Genomic DNA, 19,243 nt, shown 5'->3' on the forward strand with positions numbered 1-19,243 from the left:
ACCTTGGCAAGGTCTCTCCTCGAGGGGTACCTGGGTGTGGCCCCAAATCCACACCTGTCCTGCAGAGCTCTCCAGCTCCCCACTCCCGTGGAAGTGTCAAGGGCAAGGGCAGAAGGCCTGGGAAGGTTTTGGGAGGCATTTTAGGAGCCTCCCTCCTGAAAAGTGGAAGGGGAATCTGGTACTTTGAAAAGCAAAGCATCCAACAGTGCAGCCCTCATGGAGGTATCACAGGATCCTGGGATGAGTTGGAAGGGACCTTGCAGCCCATCCAGTGCCACTCCTGCCATGGCAGGGACACCTCCCACTGTCCCAGGCTGCTCCAAGTCCCATCCAACCTGGCCTTGGGCACTGCCAGGGATCCAGGGGCAGCCACAGCTGCTCTGGGCACCCTGTGCCAGGATCTGCCCACCCTGCCAGGGAACAATTCCTAATTCCCAATATCCCATCCAGCCCTGCCCTCTGGCAGTGGGGAACCATTCCCTGTATCCTGTCTCTCTAGCCCTTTTCTCTCTCCAGCTCTCCTGGAGCCCCTTTAGGCCCTGCAAGGAGCTCTGAGCTCTCCCTGGAGCCTTCTCCTCTCCAGGTGAGCAGCCCCAGCTCTCCCAGCCTGGCTCCAGAGCAGAGGGCTCCTCCTGAGAGCAGCTCCTGGGCCTCTGGGCTCATTCCAACAGGATGAGGTTGTTCCAGTGCTGGAAGCAGCTCTGCAGGGAGGTCTCACAAGGGCAGAGTAGAGGTGGAGAATCAGTTCCCTGCTGGCTCTGGGTGTTTATACACCTGAGTTCCTCCCATTTTCCTGTTAAAACTGTGTCTTACAGGAGCCTCTGGATGACTTTACCTGCACCTCCATGTGATGCAGAATTAGTAAAACACCAGCTGGGGATCCCGGTTTGTCCCCACCCAGCTGCTCTCAGCACACCCTGGGTTTGCTCCCTGGTGCTCACTGTCTCCTCTCCTCCAGTTCCAGGTGGATGGCGAGTGGAGGACCTGGATTGACTACGGCCGCTTCCAGGAGCTGGTCAGGGAGCACGAGCGGAGTGGCGGCTCCAGGACCTTCACAGCGGCCGAGTACACGGCCAGGACTCCTCCCTGGGCCCTCTTTGGGGCCAGCGAACGGGGCTTTGACCCCTTGGATGTGAGATTCCAGCGGAAGAACAAGGCACGGGACATCTTGGGGTGCTGAGGGCTGGGGCTCCCTCACCCTGGGCTTCCCAGGACTCCATTTCAGGCTGACACCCATTTTGGACCACCTGGATTATCCTGATGTTTGAGAAGAGGGTCAAGCCTGGATTCAACCTTTCCCTCCTGTTTTTAGGGCTTCCTGGATGAAAATATTGATAACGTTCTTATCTCGAGATAAATCAGAACTGCTTCAGCAGCAGTGGGTGGGGGGCAGTGCTGGGATCTCCTCAGTGGGGAATGTTTGGAGTGGGATGTGGGGCAAGAGGGTTCCTTGGATTCCTGTGTAAGGAGAGCCTGGCAGCAAAACATTCCACATCCCTAAGGAAAAATGCCAGAGGATTTCAGCCCCACAAGGTTGGATCGGGGCCACAGCCAGACCTGGATCCAAAAGCTGATCCCTGCTGGAAGCATCATTTTAGGGACTTTCTTCAGGTTCAGGTATTTTAAACACTGGTGCCATTTCCTGTAAAAACCCCATTCCCAAGAAGCCAAACCTTGGGAATGGTGGAACAGCACCCCTATGGATACCAGCTGCAGCTTCTGATACCTCCCCAAGTGTCTTCAAACCTCATGGCTTTGGGAATGAGGTGTAGGAACAGTGTCATCCCACTCCCAGCAGCCCTAAACACCAGGTCCAGTCCTTCAGAGCCCTGTCAGGCTCAGCTGGGTGTGCTTGGTGCTGTAGATGGAACATCCCTGGCATGGGGATTCCATTGCTTTTTAAAAGCAACCTCTTTTCTTAAGCTGTACAAAGAGTTTCTAAAGCAGAAGGAAAATAAAGGAGTTTTGCCTAGAGTGCCTCTGGTGTGGCTGCTGAGCAGGGTCTGTCAGGGAGGGTGGGAGGTTGATTGGAAGGAGATGAGAAGCACAGAGGTTGTATAAGAGCTCTTTCCTAACAGATGTGAGGTGGAAGGGAGAACATTGGGTGGGTCTGTGGGTGATGGATGGTGGGTGCCTTTCCTGAGTATGTTTTAAAAAAAATCACAGAGTCCCGGAATGCTTTGGGTTGGAGGAACCTTAAAGCCCATCCTGTTCCACCCCTGCCACAGCAGGGACACCTCCCACTGTCCCAGGCTGCTCCAAGCCCTGTCCAGCCTGGCCTTGGACACTGCCAGGGATGGGCACTCCAAACCTCTTGGGGCAGCCTCTTCCAGTGCCTGAGCACCCTTTCCAGGGCGAAATTCCTGCTGGTGTCCACCCTGAGCCTCCCCTGGCCCAGCCTGAGGCCGTTCCCTCTCCTCCTGTCCCTGTTCCCTGGCAGCAGAGCCCGACACCCCCGGCTGTCCCCTCCTGTCAGGAGCTGTGCAGAGCCACAAGGTCCCCCCTGAGCCTCCTTTTCTCCAGGCTGAGCCCCTTTCCAGCTCGCTCAGCTGCTCCTGGGGCTCCAGCCCCTTCCCAGCTCCCTTCCCTGCCCTGGACACAAGACTTCAGTTAACCCTGGACCATCAGCTGGAATTTTGGGGCTTGGTGTGTTTGGTGTCCACCAAGACCCACCACATTCTCCTCGATGGATCCCGGCCCTTCAGCACCTCTACTCTTTCCTAAATTCCCTCCATCCTGCACCCACCTCCCTGGCAGAACCCCCCCAGTCCATCCCAGTTCCCTGCTGGCCGCTGCAGGAGCTGCTTTGGGAGAGGAGCCCCAGCACTGGAGGATCCTGGGGCTGCCACAGGAATCAGCTTGTGCTGTGAGGTGCTCCATAACTCTGACAGTGCCTTCCCTTGGGAATCCAGGGGGACTTCAAAGAAAATTGTATTTGCTCTGTCCTTAGCATTGGTGCCATTTCTTCTGCAGCCCCCCAGGACACCCAGTCCCTGCTGTCCCTGTCACACAGGGTCTCACCTCCACGAGGCTCAGCTGGAAGGACTCACTGGAGCTGAGAGGCCTCTGCTGATGCTCCCTGTGTCCTCCCTGTGCTCCCTCCATTCCTCTCCCTGGTGCTCCCCGTGTTCCCTCCATCCTTCTTGATCTTCCCTGTGCTCCCTGCATCCGTCTCCTCTGTGTCCTCACACTCCCTCCATCCTTCCTTATCCTCTGTGTCCCTGCATTCCCTCCATCCTCTCCGTGTACCCACACTCCCCCCATGTCCCCCAGACCCTCCCTTTGTCCCTGCATTCCCTCCATCCTCTCCCTGCTCCTCCCCGCTGGCGCTGGGCAGGGAGGGTACTGCAGGGGACAGTGTGGGTGACACGGGGTCAGTGCCCCGGTGTTCCCATGGGAATTGGCACCTGCCATATCCTAAAATGGGGCTTTCCCCTGCCCTGTTGGACAGCTCAGCCCGAGTGCCAGGCGTTGAACCAGGACACCCACCCGGACCACATCTGGAGCTGCTCCCAGAGCAGCTGGGATTTGCAGGATTTGCTCCTGCAGTTCCACCGGAATTGCCTCGTGCTCAGAGTGAATCTTCCAGTGCCCAAATCCCTCCAGGCTGTGCTCACACCCAGCGCTTCCAGAGGGACAAGAGAACACAAGTCCCCAGAACAGAACCCTCTGGCTGTTTGGGGACACCTGGAACTGGGGACCTGGCTGGCACAGTTGGAGCTCCGGGATTCTGCTCTGGGGTCCTGCTCTGGCTGTGCCGGGGCTGGGAGGCTCTGCTCCTGCTGGGAGCAGGGATTCGCTGCCCTCCCACAGCAGCATCTCCTGCCTCACCTGGAACTGCTCCTGGTGGAGCTAAAACGGGCTGGAGGGCTGGGATTGCTCAGGGAGGTTTCAGGGAATGGGATGTACCCCGGGAAAAAGTGACCTGAGTTCAGGGAGGGTTTCTGTTCTGCCAAGGGCAGTGAAAGATCCCGGCCGGGGAGAGCCTCTCTGGTGTCACAGCTCAGGACCAGCCCATGCTCTCGCGCTACCCCAAGTGTACTTGAATCAATACCTGTAATTCCAACCCTTTTTCCATGGGCTTTGATTTGGATCACAGCCCATGGTGCTGCTGGGGTTCCCCATCCTCCCTCCTACCCCTGGCGCTGCCCAGGACCCCCAAAGAGCTGCCCCTGCTCTGGTTCAGGGGTTTTGCCCAAAGCCAAGGCACAGAGCGTGTCCTGGCTGCCACTTCCTGCAAAGGGGGACCTGGTGCTTCCAAACCCAACCTGGAGACTCGGGAAGTTCCATCTGAGGGGCAAAATGGGCAAAAACCATTTTAACCTCTTAAAGCCAGGGAGAATTTGAGGAGCCCTGAGGACTCCTGTGCCTGGTCCAGTTCCCCCTTCCCTGGCACAGCCTGGATCCCTCCTATCTGCTCCATGGGCTCTTCCCAGCTGTGCTCCTGCTGGATCCTGACTCAGGGCTGACTCACCTGCAATGGGGGCTGTGTTTCAATTTTGAATGAAGATAAATATATTTGTTTCCAAAAAACCTCCAGCAGGAAAACATTCCCCCAAGCAGAGCATTGTCATCCATCAGCTTTGGCTTCATCTGGCTCCACTCCTAAATCATTTATGATGTTGAAGCTGCTGCTGTGCCCTGAGGGGGAAGGAAGAAGAGATGGGAATTAATTGAAGGAAGGGCATCGTCCTCATTTTGTCACCTGCAAACTGAGACAGGAGCTGCCAGAGGGAGGGACCCGACACAGCCAGGACATTTCTGCTCCTTCACTGTGGGGAAGGGGAGGCAATAAATCCCAGGGAAATCTTCCTAAGGAAGGCCTGGCCCTGCTGGAGCTGAGCTGCCCCAGAGGTGGGAGTTCAGCAGGTCCCCCCTCTCCGGGGTCTCCCCCCTGGCCCAGCCGAGCAGTTGGAGCAGGGACTGGAGGTGGCCCCGGGCCCAGCAGGGACACAGGAGGAGGGGACCCAGCTCAGCTCCTTCTGCCAGGCCAGATCTTCACCCCTGACACCTGGGAGCAGCAGCACCATGCAGGCCAAGGAGAGTGGAGGTGATTCCAGCCCGTGTAGTGCAGGGCGTTTGTGGCTGTCACCACCCAGTGCCCCATCCCTGGTGCCCAAGTCCAGAAGGGGCCCCGGAGCTGCTCCCAGGGCTGAAGCCAGGCTGGCAGAGCTGGGGGTGCTCACTTGGAGAGGAGAAGGCTCCAGGGAGAGCTCAGAGCCCCTTCCAGGGCCTAAAGGGGCTCCTTCCTGGAGAAGTCCCTCCTGGAGAGGGACTGGGGACAAGGGATGGAGGGACAGGACACAGGGAATGGCTCCCACTGCCAGAGGGCAGGGATGGATGGGATATTGGGAAGGAATTGTTCCCTGGCAGGGTGGGCAGGCCCTGGCACAGGGTGCCCAGAGCAGCTGTGGCTGCCCCTGCATCCCTGGCAGTGCCTAAGGCCAGGCTGGACAGGGCTTGGAGCAGCCTGGGACAGTGGGAGGTGTCCCTGCCATGGCAGGACTTTAAGGGACTCGATGGGCTTTAAGGTCCCTTCCAACCCAAATCATTCTGGGATTCCCTGGGGCTGGGTTCTGCCTCAAGGATGTATTTCCACCTTCTCCCCATCCCGTTTCAGGACAGGCTCAAGGCCCTCTGGAGCTGCTGGGCTGGGTGGATGCCTCACCTGGGCATGGGGACCCAGACCTCCAGGACACAGTGACCGGGGGCATCTTCCAAATACAAAATTTTAAACCAAAAACTCCTCATCACTTCAGAACAGATTGAAGCCAATGAGAAGGTTTGCAAGGAATTACTCCAGAAAAAAATAAAAAAAAAACAACAAATCAAACCCAAAGAAACCTATTGAAAAAATTCAGAAACCAGCAATTGTAAAAAAGATGCTGAAATCCTGACAGGAGAAATCCTCCATCCTTTCCCTGTCTCTGCTGTTCCCATCACCGGGATTTTTAGGGATGCTGATAACAACATAATCCTCACCTCTGGGGCACCATCTGGGAGATCAAGCACTGCTAAACTCCCTCTCTGTGCCAGGGGCTGGGCTCGGCTCAGCTGTTAAATCATCTCAGTGCTGAACACGTGTTGGTTGGGAAGCAGAGAGAGCATCAAAGGCAGCACTAATCGGCTGTTAAACGAGCAGCCCGGGGCCTCCTGTCCAACCATCCTCATCTCCTGAGCCTCATCGGCTACTGGCGATGCCTGCCCGGGCAGGCATTGGGGGAGGGTGGCACTGAACCCCTGGGGAAGGCTGGTCCCACCGAATTGTGGAAATGGGACCTGGCTGGAAAGTTCTGCAGTGAAACGGATTTGGTGCAGTCCTTGCTGTCGGTGCACCCTGGGGATCCTCAACTCTGGAATGTCCCTGAGGGGCTGGAGCGTGTCCAGGGCAGGGAAGGGAGCTGGGGAGGGGCTGGAGCCCCAGGAGCAGCTGAGGCAGCTGGAAAGGGGCTCAGCCTGGAGAAAAGGAGGCTCAGGGGGGACCTTGTGGCTCTGCACAGCTCCTGACAGGAGGGGACAGCCGGGGGGTCGGGCTCAAACAGCTTCAGATCCTCTTCCCCTTTCCCTACAGGGCACATCCAGCCTGGTGGGATTCAGGGATTTGGGGGCTCCCGTCCTCTCTCAGCCCCCCTGGTCTGGGTGCAGCTCTTCATGCACCTCCATCCCAACTCCAGCCATCCCCTGGCTGAGAGCCAGAGCAGTGGAGATGTATTTGCTCAAGCCTGCAGGTTTCACTTGGACTTTTATTTGCTTCTTTCCCAGGCTCAGGCTGGACAGGTAAAACCCCATTCCCTTTTGTCTTTCTGACCCTCCTGTGAGGCAGCAAGGGCTGCTTCTCCCCTGCTTAGCCACCAGCACGGGCTGCTGGCAGCGTTGGGTGATGGAACTTTGAACAGACTTGTCTTCCCCAGGGAAAAGTGTTGCAGTAAGGCAGAAAAATTATAAAGAAAGACCTCATACAATCAGGCCAGCTCTGTTATTTCAGTGGCTGGCCTTGTCAGGATAGCCCTTTGCAAGTTCCCATGTGAAAGCAATCCTGGAGTGAGCAGTTCATTAACATAACAATCTATTCCTGGGTAAAAAACTGGCAACAGCACCTGTATAAACAGATAGAAAAATGAAAACTATCTCTCACAAACAACTTTCCCTGCACATACACACTGGGGGTTGGAGTGACCAATCAATGCAGGGTAACAACTTGTTAATGACCAATAAAGTAATTAACAAGAAAGCTCCTGACCGATTGGAGTCACACACGAGGTCTGTAAAACTGGATAAAAAGGAGTTATGTGAATAAAGAAGGGGCTTTTTTCACCATTAAGAAAATGGAGTCTGTGTGATTTATTCCCACAGAACGGGCACAGCTCCGAGGCTGCCGCAGCTCCAGGAGCGTTTGGACAGCGCTGCCGGGGATGCCCAGGGTGGGGCTGGATCCCGGCGGGTTCTTCCACCTCGGGATTCTGGGACTGATTCTGTGACTGTGATGCCTCAAAGGAAACACCTGCAGCTCCTTTCTCAGGTGTAGGATGGCCCAAGGTGCTCATGGAACACCCCAGAGCTCCTGCACTCAGAGCTGTTTCCATCTCCACAAGCAGCTCCCAGCAGTTTTTCTCTCTTTTGCAGACTGAGACCCCAAACTTTAACCCAGCGAGGAGCAATTCTGGAGGAATGTTGGCAGGAGTCACCTGCTCCACATCTCTAACGGGTTTCCAGCTCACACTGGCTGCTTCCTTCGGATATTAGCGCTGAAATCACTTTAACTAGGAGTAGTGCTGAATAAACTCAGAAATGTTCGTAGCAAAATCAGTGTGAGCAAGAAAATGAGTGTTCACATTGTTTAGAGATTCAATATTATTTTTTATCAATAGCATTCAGGATTTTCTAGGCTGTTTGCAGACTTCACTCCTCCTTTGATAACACAATGTGAGGTTTTGATGTTTCTTATCTCCCATCTAAAGCTTTCAAAGCTCAGTCAGCGAAGCCCCCGAGCTGCGCTGGCTTTGTGCTCCTTGTGTTGTGTTTTCCCTGTGCCTGGAGGCCCTGGAGATCCCAAAGCTCCTGCACAGGGCAGTGGCAGCTCCTCCCTGCCTCCCCCCGGCATCATTCCCTGGGAAGCTGGAGGATGCAGGGGAAGGTCTGGCTCTGGGGCTGCCTCAGTCCCTGCAGGGTTTTGTGACCTGGACAAGCTGAGTGACCCCACTGCTGACCCTGAGTGAGGAGCTTGGGCTGGAGGCCTCCAGAGGTGCCTTCCATCCCAAAATATCTGGGGGCTGTTCCATGTAAGAGCTGAGCTTTGCCCTGGGCCATCCCAAATGTCCAGCTCCTGGTTCCCAGCCATGCACTGGGGGATTTTGCTCCCTGTCCCATCACAGGAATCCTCCCGCAGCCAAGGCACACCCGCTCTGCTCTTTGCACCTCAAGGCCACCAGAGCAGGACCCTTTTTCCCCTTCCCATTGTCTCTTCCCATGGTCTTAGGGTGGTTTGGGGGTATCTGGTTTTTTCCTTCCTTGTTATCCAAAATCCTGCTTTCCCCAAGGCCTTCTGTGTCTAATCAGCCAATATCACCCGATTTTGTAGGGATGAAGTCATTATGTCTCCCTCAGCAAAAAACCTCCTTTTCCTTTTCCCCCAGGGGGAGGAGAGGCCTTCCCTCAGGATTATGGGATTAGGCAGAGGTTTAAAAGAAAGATCTTGCTTTGTTGCTTAAAGAGCTTAATCTGAAATCCCCTCCAAAGCGAGTGGGGCTTTGCAAATGCTGAGTAAGGGATTGGAGCTGATCCCTGCCCTCCAGGCCTGGAGATCCAGGTGGGATCAGCCCACCTTGAAGCACTGCTGGTGTCTGCTTTTCTCCAGGGATGTGCCTTGGGCACAGCTGGATGGGCCCCCCTCCTCTCCGGATCCCAGCCTTGGGTGGAAGTCACAGCATGGCCTTGGGATGAGCCCAAACATCCCTGGTCCCTGGGATTTGCCATTGGATGTGGCTGAGCTGCCTTGAAGGCACCTCCCCTGTGCCTCACCCCACCCTGGAGGAGCTCCAGCACTCCTAGGAGGTCTTCAGGGGTGCTTTGGATGGAGCTGCCCATGGCCAGTTTCCACCCCACCGATGGCTGTCCCTGTTCCAGCCCTTCCACAGCCCCTGGGGCACAGCAGCCAAACATCCAACAACCCAAAAGGAAGATGGAAAACCTCGTGGCTGCTGTGTGTACCAGCTATAGGTATAGTTATAGTTATAGTTATAGTTATAGTTATAGTTATAGTTGTTATAGTTATAGTTATAGTTAGTTATAGTTATAGTATTTATATTTGTAGTATTTATATTTATATTTATAGTGTTGATATTTATTCACTCTCCCAAGGCACGAGAGCTACAGAGGTGTTTGGAAAAGCTCTCTGAGTCCGCAGCCAGCAGAGGAGCTGCTGCTGGGATGAATCCATCCAGCTCAGGCCAAAACACCCCAAAAGCAATTCTGTCTCCCTGGCAATAATGTGCCATGTTCTGCCTCTGAAATTTGTGTGCATTTCTGGCCCAGTGGAGAAACTCTGGCCGTGTGCTCGTCCCACACTCCAGGGAATTACACCCAGAGCATCTCCTGATGGAAGGAGGTGGGGATGGCTCTGCTTCCTCCTTCCTCCCAGCCAGAGCCCAAATCCCAGCTGGAGCTCTCCTGGCAGCCCTGGGCACAGGTGGGAATTCCCCAGCAGCTTTTACCTCTTGAAGAGGGTCAGGAACAGAGCTGGGACATTTACAGGCCTCTGTCACCAACAGAGATTTGGGAGGCTCCACCAAGGGGCTGGAAAGCCTTTCCCAAGCTTTTCCAAGTTTGTGTTTGTCTTCCAGTTCGTGCTCCCCAGGACTGTCATTTGTATCACAAAGAATGCACTTTTGGGGGATCTGGGGGAGTTTTCTGCTGTGTTGAGCTGTCACAGAGCATTTGGGGTTGGAAGGGACCCTAAAGCTCATCTCTTCCAGCCCCTGCCATGGGCAGAGACCCTTTCCACCATCCCAGCTTGGTCAGGGCCCCACCCAGTCTGGCCTGAGTTTCCAGGGATCCAGGCCAGCCACAAACAACAGAGAATTGCAATGGAAATATCCAGGTTGGAAATATTGTCCCTTTCAGTGCTGGACATCGCTGTGGTGGCAGCTGCAGGGACACCTCAGTGGCCTGAGGGTGCTTCATCCCAGCTCAAATTCCAGCTGGCAGGGGCAAGGATGGGAACTGTAGCAGCTGTTCCCAAAGGTGCTGCTGGCAGCAGGACCAGCATCCTCCCTGAGCACTTCCAAAGCCCGGGGGAACATTCCTGGCAGCTCCTGGACAATTCCACCTGGAGCTTTACCAGGCTGGACTCCACAGGTTCACCCTGGCCCTTCCTTCTGGCCATGTGCCAGTGCCAGAGCTGCCAGCCCAACCTAGCCCAAGGCCAGGCTCTGCACATAAAAAGCTCATGGAAGTCTCACAAGGTTTGCTGCAAGGTGTGTGGAGGCTGCTCTCCTCCTTCCTGCTCTGCCTTGGATGCAACATTCCTGGGAAACTCCAGGGAAAGTGTGTGTGAGTGCAAACCAGGGCAAGGCAGGAGGAGAGGAGGAACTCGAGGAGATCTGCAGCTCCCAGAAGGCTGCCCTAAAAGAAGGCACTAAGCTGGGATGAATGATGCATGAGATAAAAGCCTGGGCACAGCAGGGAGGGGGAAGGAAGAGTGATGGAAATGGGGAAATGGATGAGAGTATAAGAGCCAGAAGAGCAGGGACAGCATTTAACAGGAGTTTTGTGTTTGCAAGGGTGGAGGGAATAAACCCATGAAACCAAACAAAAACCTCGTGGCAAAAATTCCAGTAAGCCTCCAGGAGCATCATGGAGGATGGGAGGGATTGGTGACACGAACGGTGCTGTCACTGGGAGCTGTTTTCTGTGTTCCAGAGGGAGACAGCTCCAGAAGCCCTGCAGGGCCAGGTCCCTGCAGCCAGGCCAGCAGGGGTGGATCTCCCCTAAATGGGCTCCTTTGGGCTGTAGCAGTGGGAAGAGAGAGGGAAAACAAAGGGAGCTGAGAGCCCTCGGGCACTTGGAAATTGTTAAATTGAAAAGGTTTAATCTCATCATGGTTAATGATGTGAATTTCTGGGAGCATGGGAATACATTTGTGTGCAGGAGCAGGGGTCAGGGAAGGGCCCCCAGAGACCCCTCTGCTCAGGGACCTGAGCCCAGGAGGATGAGGATGGACACAGCAGAGGGGTTTGGGAGGCAGAGCAGGGATTTGGTGCCGCAGGGGCAGGGAATGAGGGAGAGGAGGGGACCAGAGGCCGGTGGGACCCTGAGCAGGTCCCTGCAGAGCCCCCTGTGCTGCTGGGGTGTCTCTGGAGCTGGGCTGGCTCTGCAGGGAGGGGACAAAAGCTGAACCTGGGGAAGGAGAGGGAAGAGCCAGGGCTGGGGTTTTGTTAAAAGGGTCTCAGAGCCAGGGAAGGAGCTGCTGGGCCAGGGGGAGGAGGAGGAGGAGGAGAAGGAGGAGGAGGAGAGGCAGTGCCTGTCCTTCCCGAGGACAGGGAGCTGTGTCCTTGCAGGGCTGTGCTGTAAATCTGCTGTGCAGAGCAAGGAGAGGCAGCTCCAGGATGTTCATCAGCTCCTTTTCCACGGGGTGGGATCCCAGAAACATCCCCACAAGCCCTGGTGTTGCTGTGGCTCCAGGTTATCCGGGGTCTCACACACTTCCCGTGTGGATACAGCCCTGCTCCAGAGGGTTCCAGGTGCTCCTGGAGGATGGTCCCGGCTCCCTGAGCCCCAGCTCTGCCTGCTGGAGCCCACTGCCCCCGTGTGCTCTGGTCCTGTCCCAGTGTGCTTCAGCCAAGGAATGGACCCAAAGCAAACAATGCTATGAGACTTTAACCCCTTGGCCTGGATTCACTCCTGTGCCCTCAGTGCTCCCTGGAATTCTGCTGGCCATGGATTTGTTCTGCTGCTGTTAAACCTTGGACACCAAACCCAGGCTTTGGGAGAAAGGCCTGGATTCCATGGTGTGAGTGAGAAAGCAGCTGCAAGAGCTGGGTCAGCCTCTCCCCTCTCCTGAGCACCCTGCTGGGCTTTTCCAAACCCTTCCTGGAGCCACCTCTCCCGGGGATGGTGCAGAGCAGCCCCTCTATGGGCACAGCCTCTTGGGCCCATGGATCCTGCAGGACCATCACCCCGGGGCTGCCTGGGGGGCCGTTCACCATCTCTATTCCAGTTTTGTGTCCAGCTCTGTGGCACCAGGGCAGGATCCCCAGCCCTGTCTGGGCTCTCCGTGGCCCCAGCCCTGCCCTGCCTTTCCTCGGCTGTAAATATTAACGATAGGGGTCAAGTGGAGTCAACTGGCTGCATTAATTATTCATCAGGTCCTCAGGAAGGGAGGGCGGTGGCACAGCACGGCTTTACCTTTCTTTGGGGAGTGTTCGGGCAGCCCAGGAGCTCGGCTGGGCAGGGCTTGCTCGGGACTCTGAGTTCGGTGCTTTGCTGGGGCTGGAGCCGCAGCCCCCCCGTGCAGAGCAGCGGGTGCAGTGCATTCTGCACAAATAAACGATGGCAAAACTGAGCTCCCCTCCAAAGGCAGGAGGGCTTCTCGGCCAGAGCTTCCCTTCAGTGAGAGTTCTGCTCCTCGATTAAAAATGCAAAGCCTTCAGTGCTCACACTCATCACCCTGACAGGGGTTTGTGGCAACCGCGGGATGAAACTCCAGTTAAAGGCACAGGGAAACCACAGCTGCAGGAGTGCTGAGAGCGCAGCAGTGATTTCTGGAAGAAGGGGTTGGGCTCAGTCCCTGCCCTTCACCCTTCCTGCTGCAGTTTGGCAATGCCAGCAGCTTTGGGAGTTCTCTTTCTTCTGTCTTTGATTGAACCGTTTTCTGACTTTGTCCTCTGCCCCAGCTCTGTGTGAGAACCCCGTTAAGGCCAGGAAGGTCAGGTTTCCCAGGCTCCTGGTGCACGTTCTGCACGTGGAACACATGTCTGGTGTTCCTTCCAGAGGCTGCTGGCTGTGGGCTCACATGCTGAGGCTGGTTTTGGTGCCTGGCCAAGGGACAAGACCTCCCTGGCCCAGCTGTGCCTGCTCTCATCCTCACTGAACTGAGGGGCAAATGCCCCCAGCCCTTCCCAGCACAGCCTCCTCTTTTCCTGGGAAATCCAGCTGTTCCAGAGGTGACCTGATTCCCTGGGAAATGAATGGAGCTGAGCCCTTAATCCACCCCAGCCTGGGTTTGGTGTGCTCACGGCAGCAGCAACTGAGCTGAAAGCAAAGCCCTGCCCAAGGTCCCAGGGCCAGGAACACACTCTGTCGAGTTCTCTGCCTCCCATTGGATCAGCCAGCAGGGAAGGTCTGGAATGATAACCCCACCCTGACCTGGCCCTCAGCACCACATCAACGAGCTAAGGAAAGCTTTACTGATAACCTCAAACTGGCACGGTCCTGAAATCCAACAAAACTCAGGAAAGAAGAAAAGACACTGATGGAGACTTGATTGAAAAATAGAAATAGTCTTGCTGGCACACGCAGAGAAGGGAGCAACCCCCAGCCAGCGAAGGAGCTGCTGTGAACACCTCACCCTGAGCAGCTGTGGCTCCATGGCAGATGCATTTCAGAATTTGGATTTAGGGAATTCTTGATGTCAGCTTTGTGTCCTCCCAACCACATCCTCCTGTGCAGAGCACAAGGAACACTTCTGCAAAACCAAATGTCTTCCCTGCTTTGAAGGAGGTGCTTCATGTCTGCCTGAGCCCAGCTGGGAGCATGAGTGGTCTTGCTGTGAGCTCAGCAGGCTCAGGCCCAGAAACCCAGGGACAACAAGTGGGATAACCAGGAAAGGATAACCAAAGAGCCAAGAGAGGCCTAGGGCTGTTCAGGATAACCAAGAGAGTCCTGCTTGGACAGTCCTTCCTTTCTGGTCCTTTTTTAGTCTCTTGCTCTACAGGCTCAGGTCTGGAACCACCCCAGGCTTCTGCTGCAGGAACGATGTCCCAGCCCTTTGGTTTTCCATCTCCTCTCATTTCCTGATCCCTGGCATTGAGCAGTCAGGGCCCCGCTGAGGCCATGGGCTCCAGGAGGGGTGAAAAGCCACACAAGGTGACCTGTGGTGGCCTTTGCTCTGTGTGGGTGTGACCCCTGCCTGCACTGGCACTGCCAGCCCTACAGCAGCTCAGTCCACAGGGATGAGTTTGATGGGTTTGATGGGTTTGATGGGTTGGATGGGTTGGATGTGTTTGATGGGTTGGATGGGTTTGAGGGGTTTGATGGGTTTGATGGGTTTGATGAGTTGGATGGGCTTGATGAGCTGGATGAGTGATGGGTTGGATGGGTTGGATGAGTTGGATGAGTTTGATGAGTTTGATGGGTTTGATGAGTTGGATGAGTTGGATGGCTTTGATGGGTTTGAGGGGTTTGATGGGTTGGATGGGTTTGATGGGCTGGATGTGTTTGTGTTTGATGGGTTGGATGTGTTTGAGGGGTTTGATGGGTTTGATGAGTTTACTGAGCTGGGCTGAGCTGCTGCTCCAGGGGACTCGATGGGAGAGGATCCCAGATGGATACCCAGGCAAATCTGGGAGTGTGGGAGGATCCCCATGGCCCCTGGAGTGAGCAGGAGCCCAGCAAGGCTGGGGAGCACCGAGTGCAGGCGATGCAGGTAAGGCAGGGAGGTGTTCCCACCTCTGCTCCTGACCCATGGACCCCCGGCCTGTCCCCTTCCAGGGGCCCTGGGGCAGGTGGAAGATGCAGGGGCAGCTTGGGGTCACTGCTGGCTGTGCCCTGGAGCTGAGCCCACAGCTGGCTCTGTCCATCCAGGCTCCATCTCCAGCAGAGCCCCAGGGTGACCAGAGGTGGTCTCTCCTCCCTGTGATCCCCCAGTCTTGGCATTCCCTCCAGAATCCAGGACTGTTCTGTGCTGCCTGCTTTAACCTTCAGTTCCAAACAGCTGCTCCTTGGCTTTCCCAAGGAAGGCTCCCATTTTCACAGCACTGGAAATGCTGGATCACAGTATGTCCTGGGGCATGGGGTGTTTGCATACCTCACTTCTATTCTATTCCTTCTCTGCACTTTGCTTCCATGTTTTATTCCAATGGTCCTACTGTGCCTCAGGAGCTTCTGAGCGCTAATAATAATTGTAGGGGTAATAAAATAAATCATCCTGGTGCTACCTGCATATGCCTGGTTACTTTCCTTGCATTTCTAATAAGAGCTGGACTGGATCAGTTGCAAGTTTGGACATTTTCCTTTGAGCTCTCCGTGTCTGTCACTCCCAAACCCATCACAGCCCAAACAACTCAGCACAGCCTCATGGCCACCAAGTGCCATCAGCTCATGGCAAGTGGCTGAGGGTCCTCACAGGCTTTTTTATGGAGCCCCAGGAGCAGCTGAGGGAGCTGGAAAGGGGCTCAGCCTGGAGAAAAGGAGGCTCAGGGGGACCTTGTGGCTCTGCACAACTCCTGACAGGAGGGGACAGCCAGGGGGGTCGGGCTCTGCTGCCAGGGAACAGGGACAGGAGGAGAGGGAACCTCAGGGAAGGCTCAGGGTGGATATTGGGAAAATTCCTTCATGGAAAGGGTTATTCAACCCTGGCACAGCTGCCCAGGGCAAGGGTGGAGTCCCCACCCCTGGAGGGGTTTAACAGCCCTGTGGATGTGGCACTTGGGGACACGGGGCAGTGGTAGCTGTGGCAGTGCTGGGTGGTTGGACTTGATGATCTCAGAGGAGTTTTTTAACCACAGTGAATCTGTTATTTGTGTAAGAAAAGCCTTCAGGCTGTGTGACTTTTTCAACCATCTCTGGCCATGGCAGTTTCCAATTTTAGAACAGAAGAGCAGCAAAAATTTGGGAGCAAATTGGACCCTTCAGAGCTGCCCTTGCAGGTGGCAGAGGGACACAGGAGGGGTTAATTCTTGTCCAGTTCCACCAGGAGCGGTGGCTGAGTCATGAACACCATTCCCAGAGCAACAGTTTGGGACTGCAGCCACATGCTCCCTGCTCTGCTGGAAATGATGGATTGGAGATGTTCTATCCTCACCTGGAGGCACAAAAATATGAAGTTTTGGGAGGCTGATGTGCTGGCTGGAGAGCTCAGGATGGAGCTTTATCCATCACAGCCCTGGGACTCCGGACTCTGTCACCAAGGGGCAGAGGAAGGTGGGTCCTGTGTCCATGGAGAGCCTGGCACAGCCTGCCCTCCCTCAGAGCCCCAGGTACAGCAGGAATTCCCTGACCAAGCCCCACCTGCACAAGTGTGAAGACAAAACCTTCCAGAGCTGAGGGGATTTGCTCCGTGTCCAGTTGAGAAAATGGCAGGAGAAGGAATATTCTTATTTTTTCCTTTCCCTTCAGTGTCCCAAAGACAGAAGGAAGGAGGCATCAAGGCCTTATGGCTCCTGGGAAAGTGTTTCTTAGGCTTAATAAGAATGGAAAAATCCATCCATCAATCCCTTCCTGCAGCTTCCAAGCCCTCAGCCACACCAGGATTTATGAAGCAGCACATTTGTGATGTGTTCAAGTGCCTGAATCCTCCAGAGCTTCTCTGTTCATTCTGTATTTTTGGGATGGGGAAATAAAGCCCTGGCAGGACCTGGGGCAAGGGGAAGAACTGCACTGAGCCAGCCCAAGCCAGAGCCAGCCAAAATCCTGGAGACCCTGTAGTGAGTCATATTTGATTCTTCTCTGCTTTTTTTTTGCCCTCTGTGCCCCTCCTGGTGCTGCACAGCTGCTGCCCCTGGGGGAAGGAGCCTCCTGAGGAAATCCAGGATCACGGATGGGCTCCACGTCCTGGTGCCCGAGGGCTGTGTGCCCAAGGGAACTCCTAGCCCCACACACCCAGGGCAAGGCTGGAGGGTCTTTAGGGGATTTCTGGAGGGGTTTAACAGCCCACCAGGGTGTCCCATTAGAGAGGGGATGACTGGAACCACGACTGAGGGAGCCAAGAGCTTCCCATGAGGAATTTGTTGTGGAGCTCCCTGCTGGGGTGCTGGCGCTGGGCTGAGCTGGCTGGGGAAGAGAAGAGTGGAGGGGGACTGTCCCTGCTGGATAGCACTGGACAGCATCCCTGGGGACCCTGGGCCTTGGCCAGGGTTGGGCCAGGGGGTTCCTGGGAGGAGAAAATGCCTGGATGAATGGACATGGGAATTGGAGTGGAATGTAGAGGCTGCACTGTCCCTCCTGGGCTGGGTGATAAAGGGGAGATCAAATGGCTCTGGAAAAGCTTCCTTGGCTTCAGGAATGGAATGGAAAAGAAAAGCCCTTTCACTGGAGGGGTTTAGCTGTTCCTCCTTGCAGCATTACAGGGAACCTCTCCTCGGAGCTGCTTCACCGAGGGGTAAAATCCAGCTGGGCCCTGGAGCAGAGTGAAATAAACAGGCAAGGAGACAGGCTCCTTTTAATGCTGTTATTCAGCGATCAGCTCTGGGTGGGGCCTGAGGGGTCGCGCACCGCTGCTGCTCCCTTTGGCGATGCAGAGGAGGAGGTGAGCAGTTCTGCTCCACAGCAGAGCTGAGGCTCCCGTCCTCACGGGCGTGCCTAGGAAAACATCTTCTGGCTCATCATCTAGGGTCCTCACTCTGGCCCAGTTCTACTGAGGTGACGGTGACATTTAAAACCCTGTTGGTGGAGTAGAGGGGTTTCCCACCAGTAGGTCCAGTCAATTAGTTCTTTAGATTTTGGGTTGGCTCGTCATTTCTAGGGTCTTTTTTGGATTTTTCTTGAGCATCTCTTAATTTGCATATTTCCCGGGAATGTTCCCAGTTGCCATTTTGGGAAGCAGTGGAAGCAATACCCGACGGATGCAACAAGGGTACGGGTAAGGTGGGGGTATAACCAGGGTGTGTGTAAAGGAGTTAACAGTGGGGGTACAACAAGGGTTTAGCATTTAACAGCTATTTAATTAACATAATTAACTTATTACAACTTTAAGTGCACTAACAGCTCTGACTGTATTGACCTGATTAACCTGTGAACTTGTTCATAACAAGAGTGCTGTGCCCGGCTCCCTCCCTGGCCACCCATCCTGAGGAGCAGGGCTCTGGAGTGCCCTTCTCCAGCCCTGCCCCTGCTGTGCTCCCCAGACCCCTCTCAGGGCTGGGCAGGGCCAGGCTGGGCTGGGATGGGCTGGGATGGGATGGGCTGGGATGGGATGGGATCCATGGGCTGGGATGGGATGGGCTGGGATGGGATGGGATGGGATGGGATGGGATGGGATGGGATGGGATGGGATGGGATGGGCTGGGATGGGATGGGATGGACAGGGCCGGGCAAGGCCAAGCAGGGCTGGGATGGGCAGAGCCTGGGGGTTCCCTGCCGCTGCTTTCCTCTCCTTTTGCCTGTTTTCTGTGTTTTATGAGTCCCTCCCACAGCCTGACCCTGTGATTCCCCTTGCATCCCAGCTGGCTGCTCCTGCCCTGCTCTCCAGGCCCCAGCCCCTGCTGGGCCTTGCTCAGGCGCTCGTAGCCACTGGCTCCTGGTCCAGACGACTCCTTAGCCAAACTCAGCCGTGTTCACTTGCAGAAATGGGATTTTGGGCAAAGCTTTCAGTCTGCCTCCAATCCCATTCCTGCAGTGGCTCAGGCTGCTGGGATGGATCTGCAGGAGCCTGGCCAGAGGCTTTGGAAGATGCTGGTCATGCTGAGGGACTTCTTCAGAGTGAAAACCTTCCATCCTCTGAGCCTGAACTGTGTTTGAGGTATTTGCATATCCTGAGGTCAGGTTCTCTGTAGCTCAGATCTCACTGGCAGCCCATGCAAATTAAAGTCCTGCATAAAAGGGAATTTGAGCTTCCTAAATCACTCTTGGAAATGCCTTTACTTGCACCTTTATTGCTGTTTCCCTGGACCCTCCATGGCACATTTCCTTTTCTGCCTATCCTGGCATCTCCAGGCTCTGTCCCCCTCTCATTTGAGGTGTTCATTATTTTCCTTACAGCATGACCAGCAGCCTGGTCCCTCACTCTCCTTCCCACCTCCATCCCATCAGATATTCCTGCTCCCTTTGGCTCTCTGCACTTTATATCCTGACTCCAGCTGCAGCCTGCAGTGCCCCAGGAGCTCCGTGCTGGTGCTCCAGAAATCAGGGAATGTTTCTGTAGCTGAGGCTAAAAACGCTGGGGGTTTTTCCCTGCTCCCCTGAGGCTTTTCCAGGAGAGGCTTTGCAGCCAGGTGTGGGTGTTGGGGATGTTTGGGGGAGCCTGGGGAGCAGCAGGACACAATTCCTCTGCTCCTGGAGGGATCAGCAGCCCCGGCTGACAAACCCTGGG

The 19,243-nt window shown here is 55.4% G+C and overlaps 1 protein-coding gene across 6 annotated transcripts in view; it reads left to right on the top strand.

Moving 5' to 3' along the window:
- The window catches only part of LOC128798004 (S-adenosyl-L-methionine-dependent tRNA 4-demethylwyosine synthase TYW1-like), a 98,483-nt gene extending 96,508 nt beyond the window's left edge, over nucleotides 1-1,975 (top strand). For all 6 annotated transcript variants that reach the window (XM_053961096.1, XM_053961101.1, XM_053961098.1 and 3 more), the window contains one exon: nucleotides 959-1,975. In XM_053961096.1, the coding sequence (XP_053817071.1) occupies nucleotides 959-1,180 (222 nt within the window). In that variant the 3' untranslated portion in view covers nucleotides 1,181-1,975. The remainder of the gene's footprint in view (nucleotides 1-958) is intronic.
- The last annotated feature ends 17,268 nt before the right edge of the window (nucleotides 1,976-19,243 follow it).

This window comes from Vidua chalybeata, chromosome 20 (assembly GCF_026979565.1).
Source record: "Vidua chalybeata isolate OUT-0048 chromosome 20, bVidCha1 merged haplotype, whole genome shotgun sequence".
In the NCBI taxonomy this organism is placed as follows: domain Eukaryota; kingdom Metazoa; phylum Chordata; class Aves; order Passeriformes; family Viduidae; genus Vidua; species Vidua chalybeata.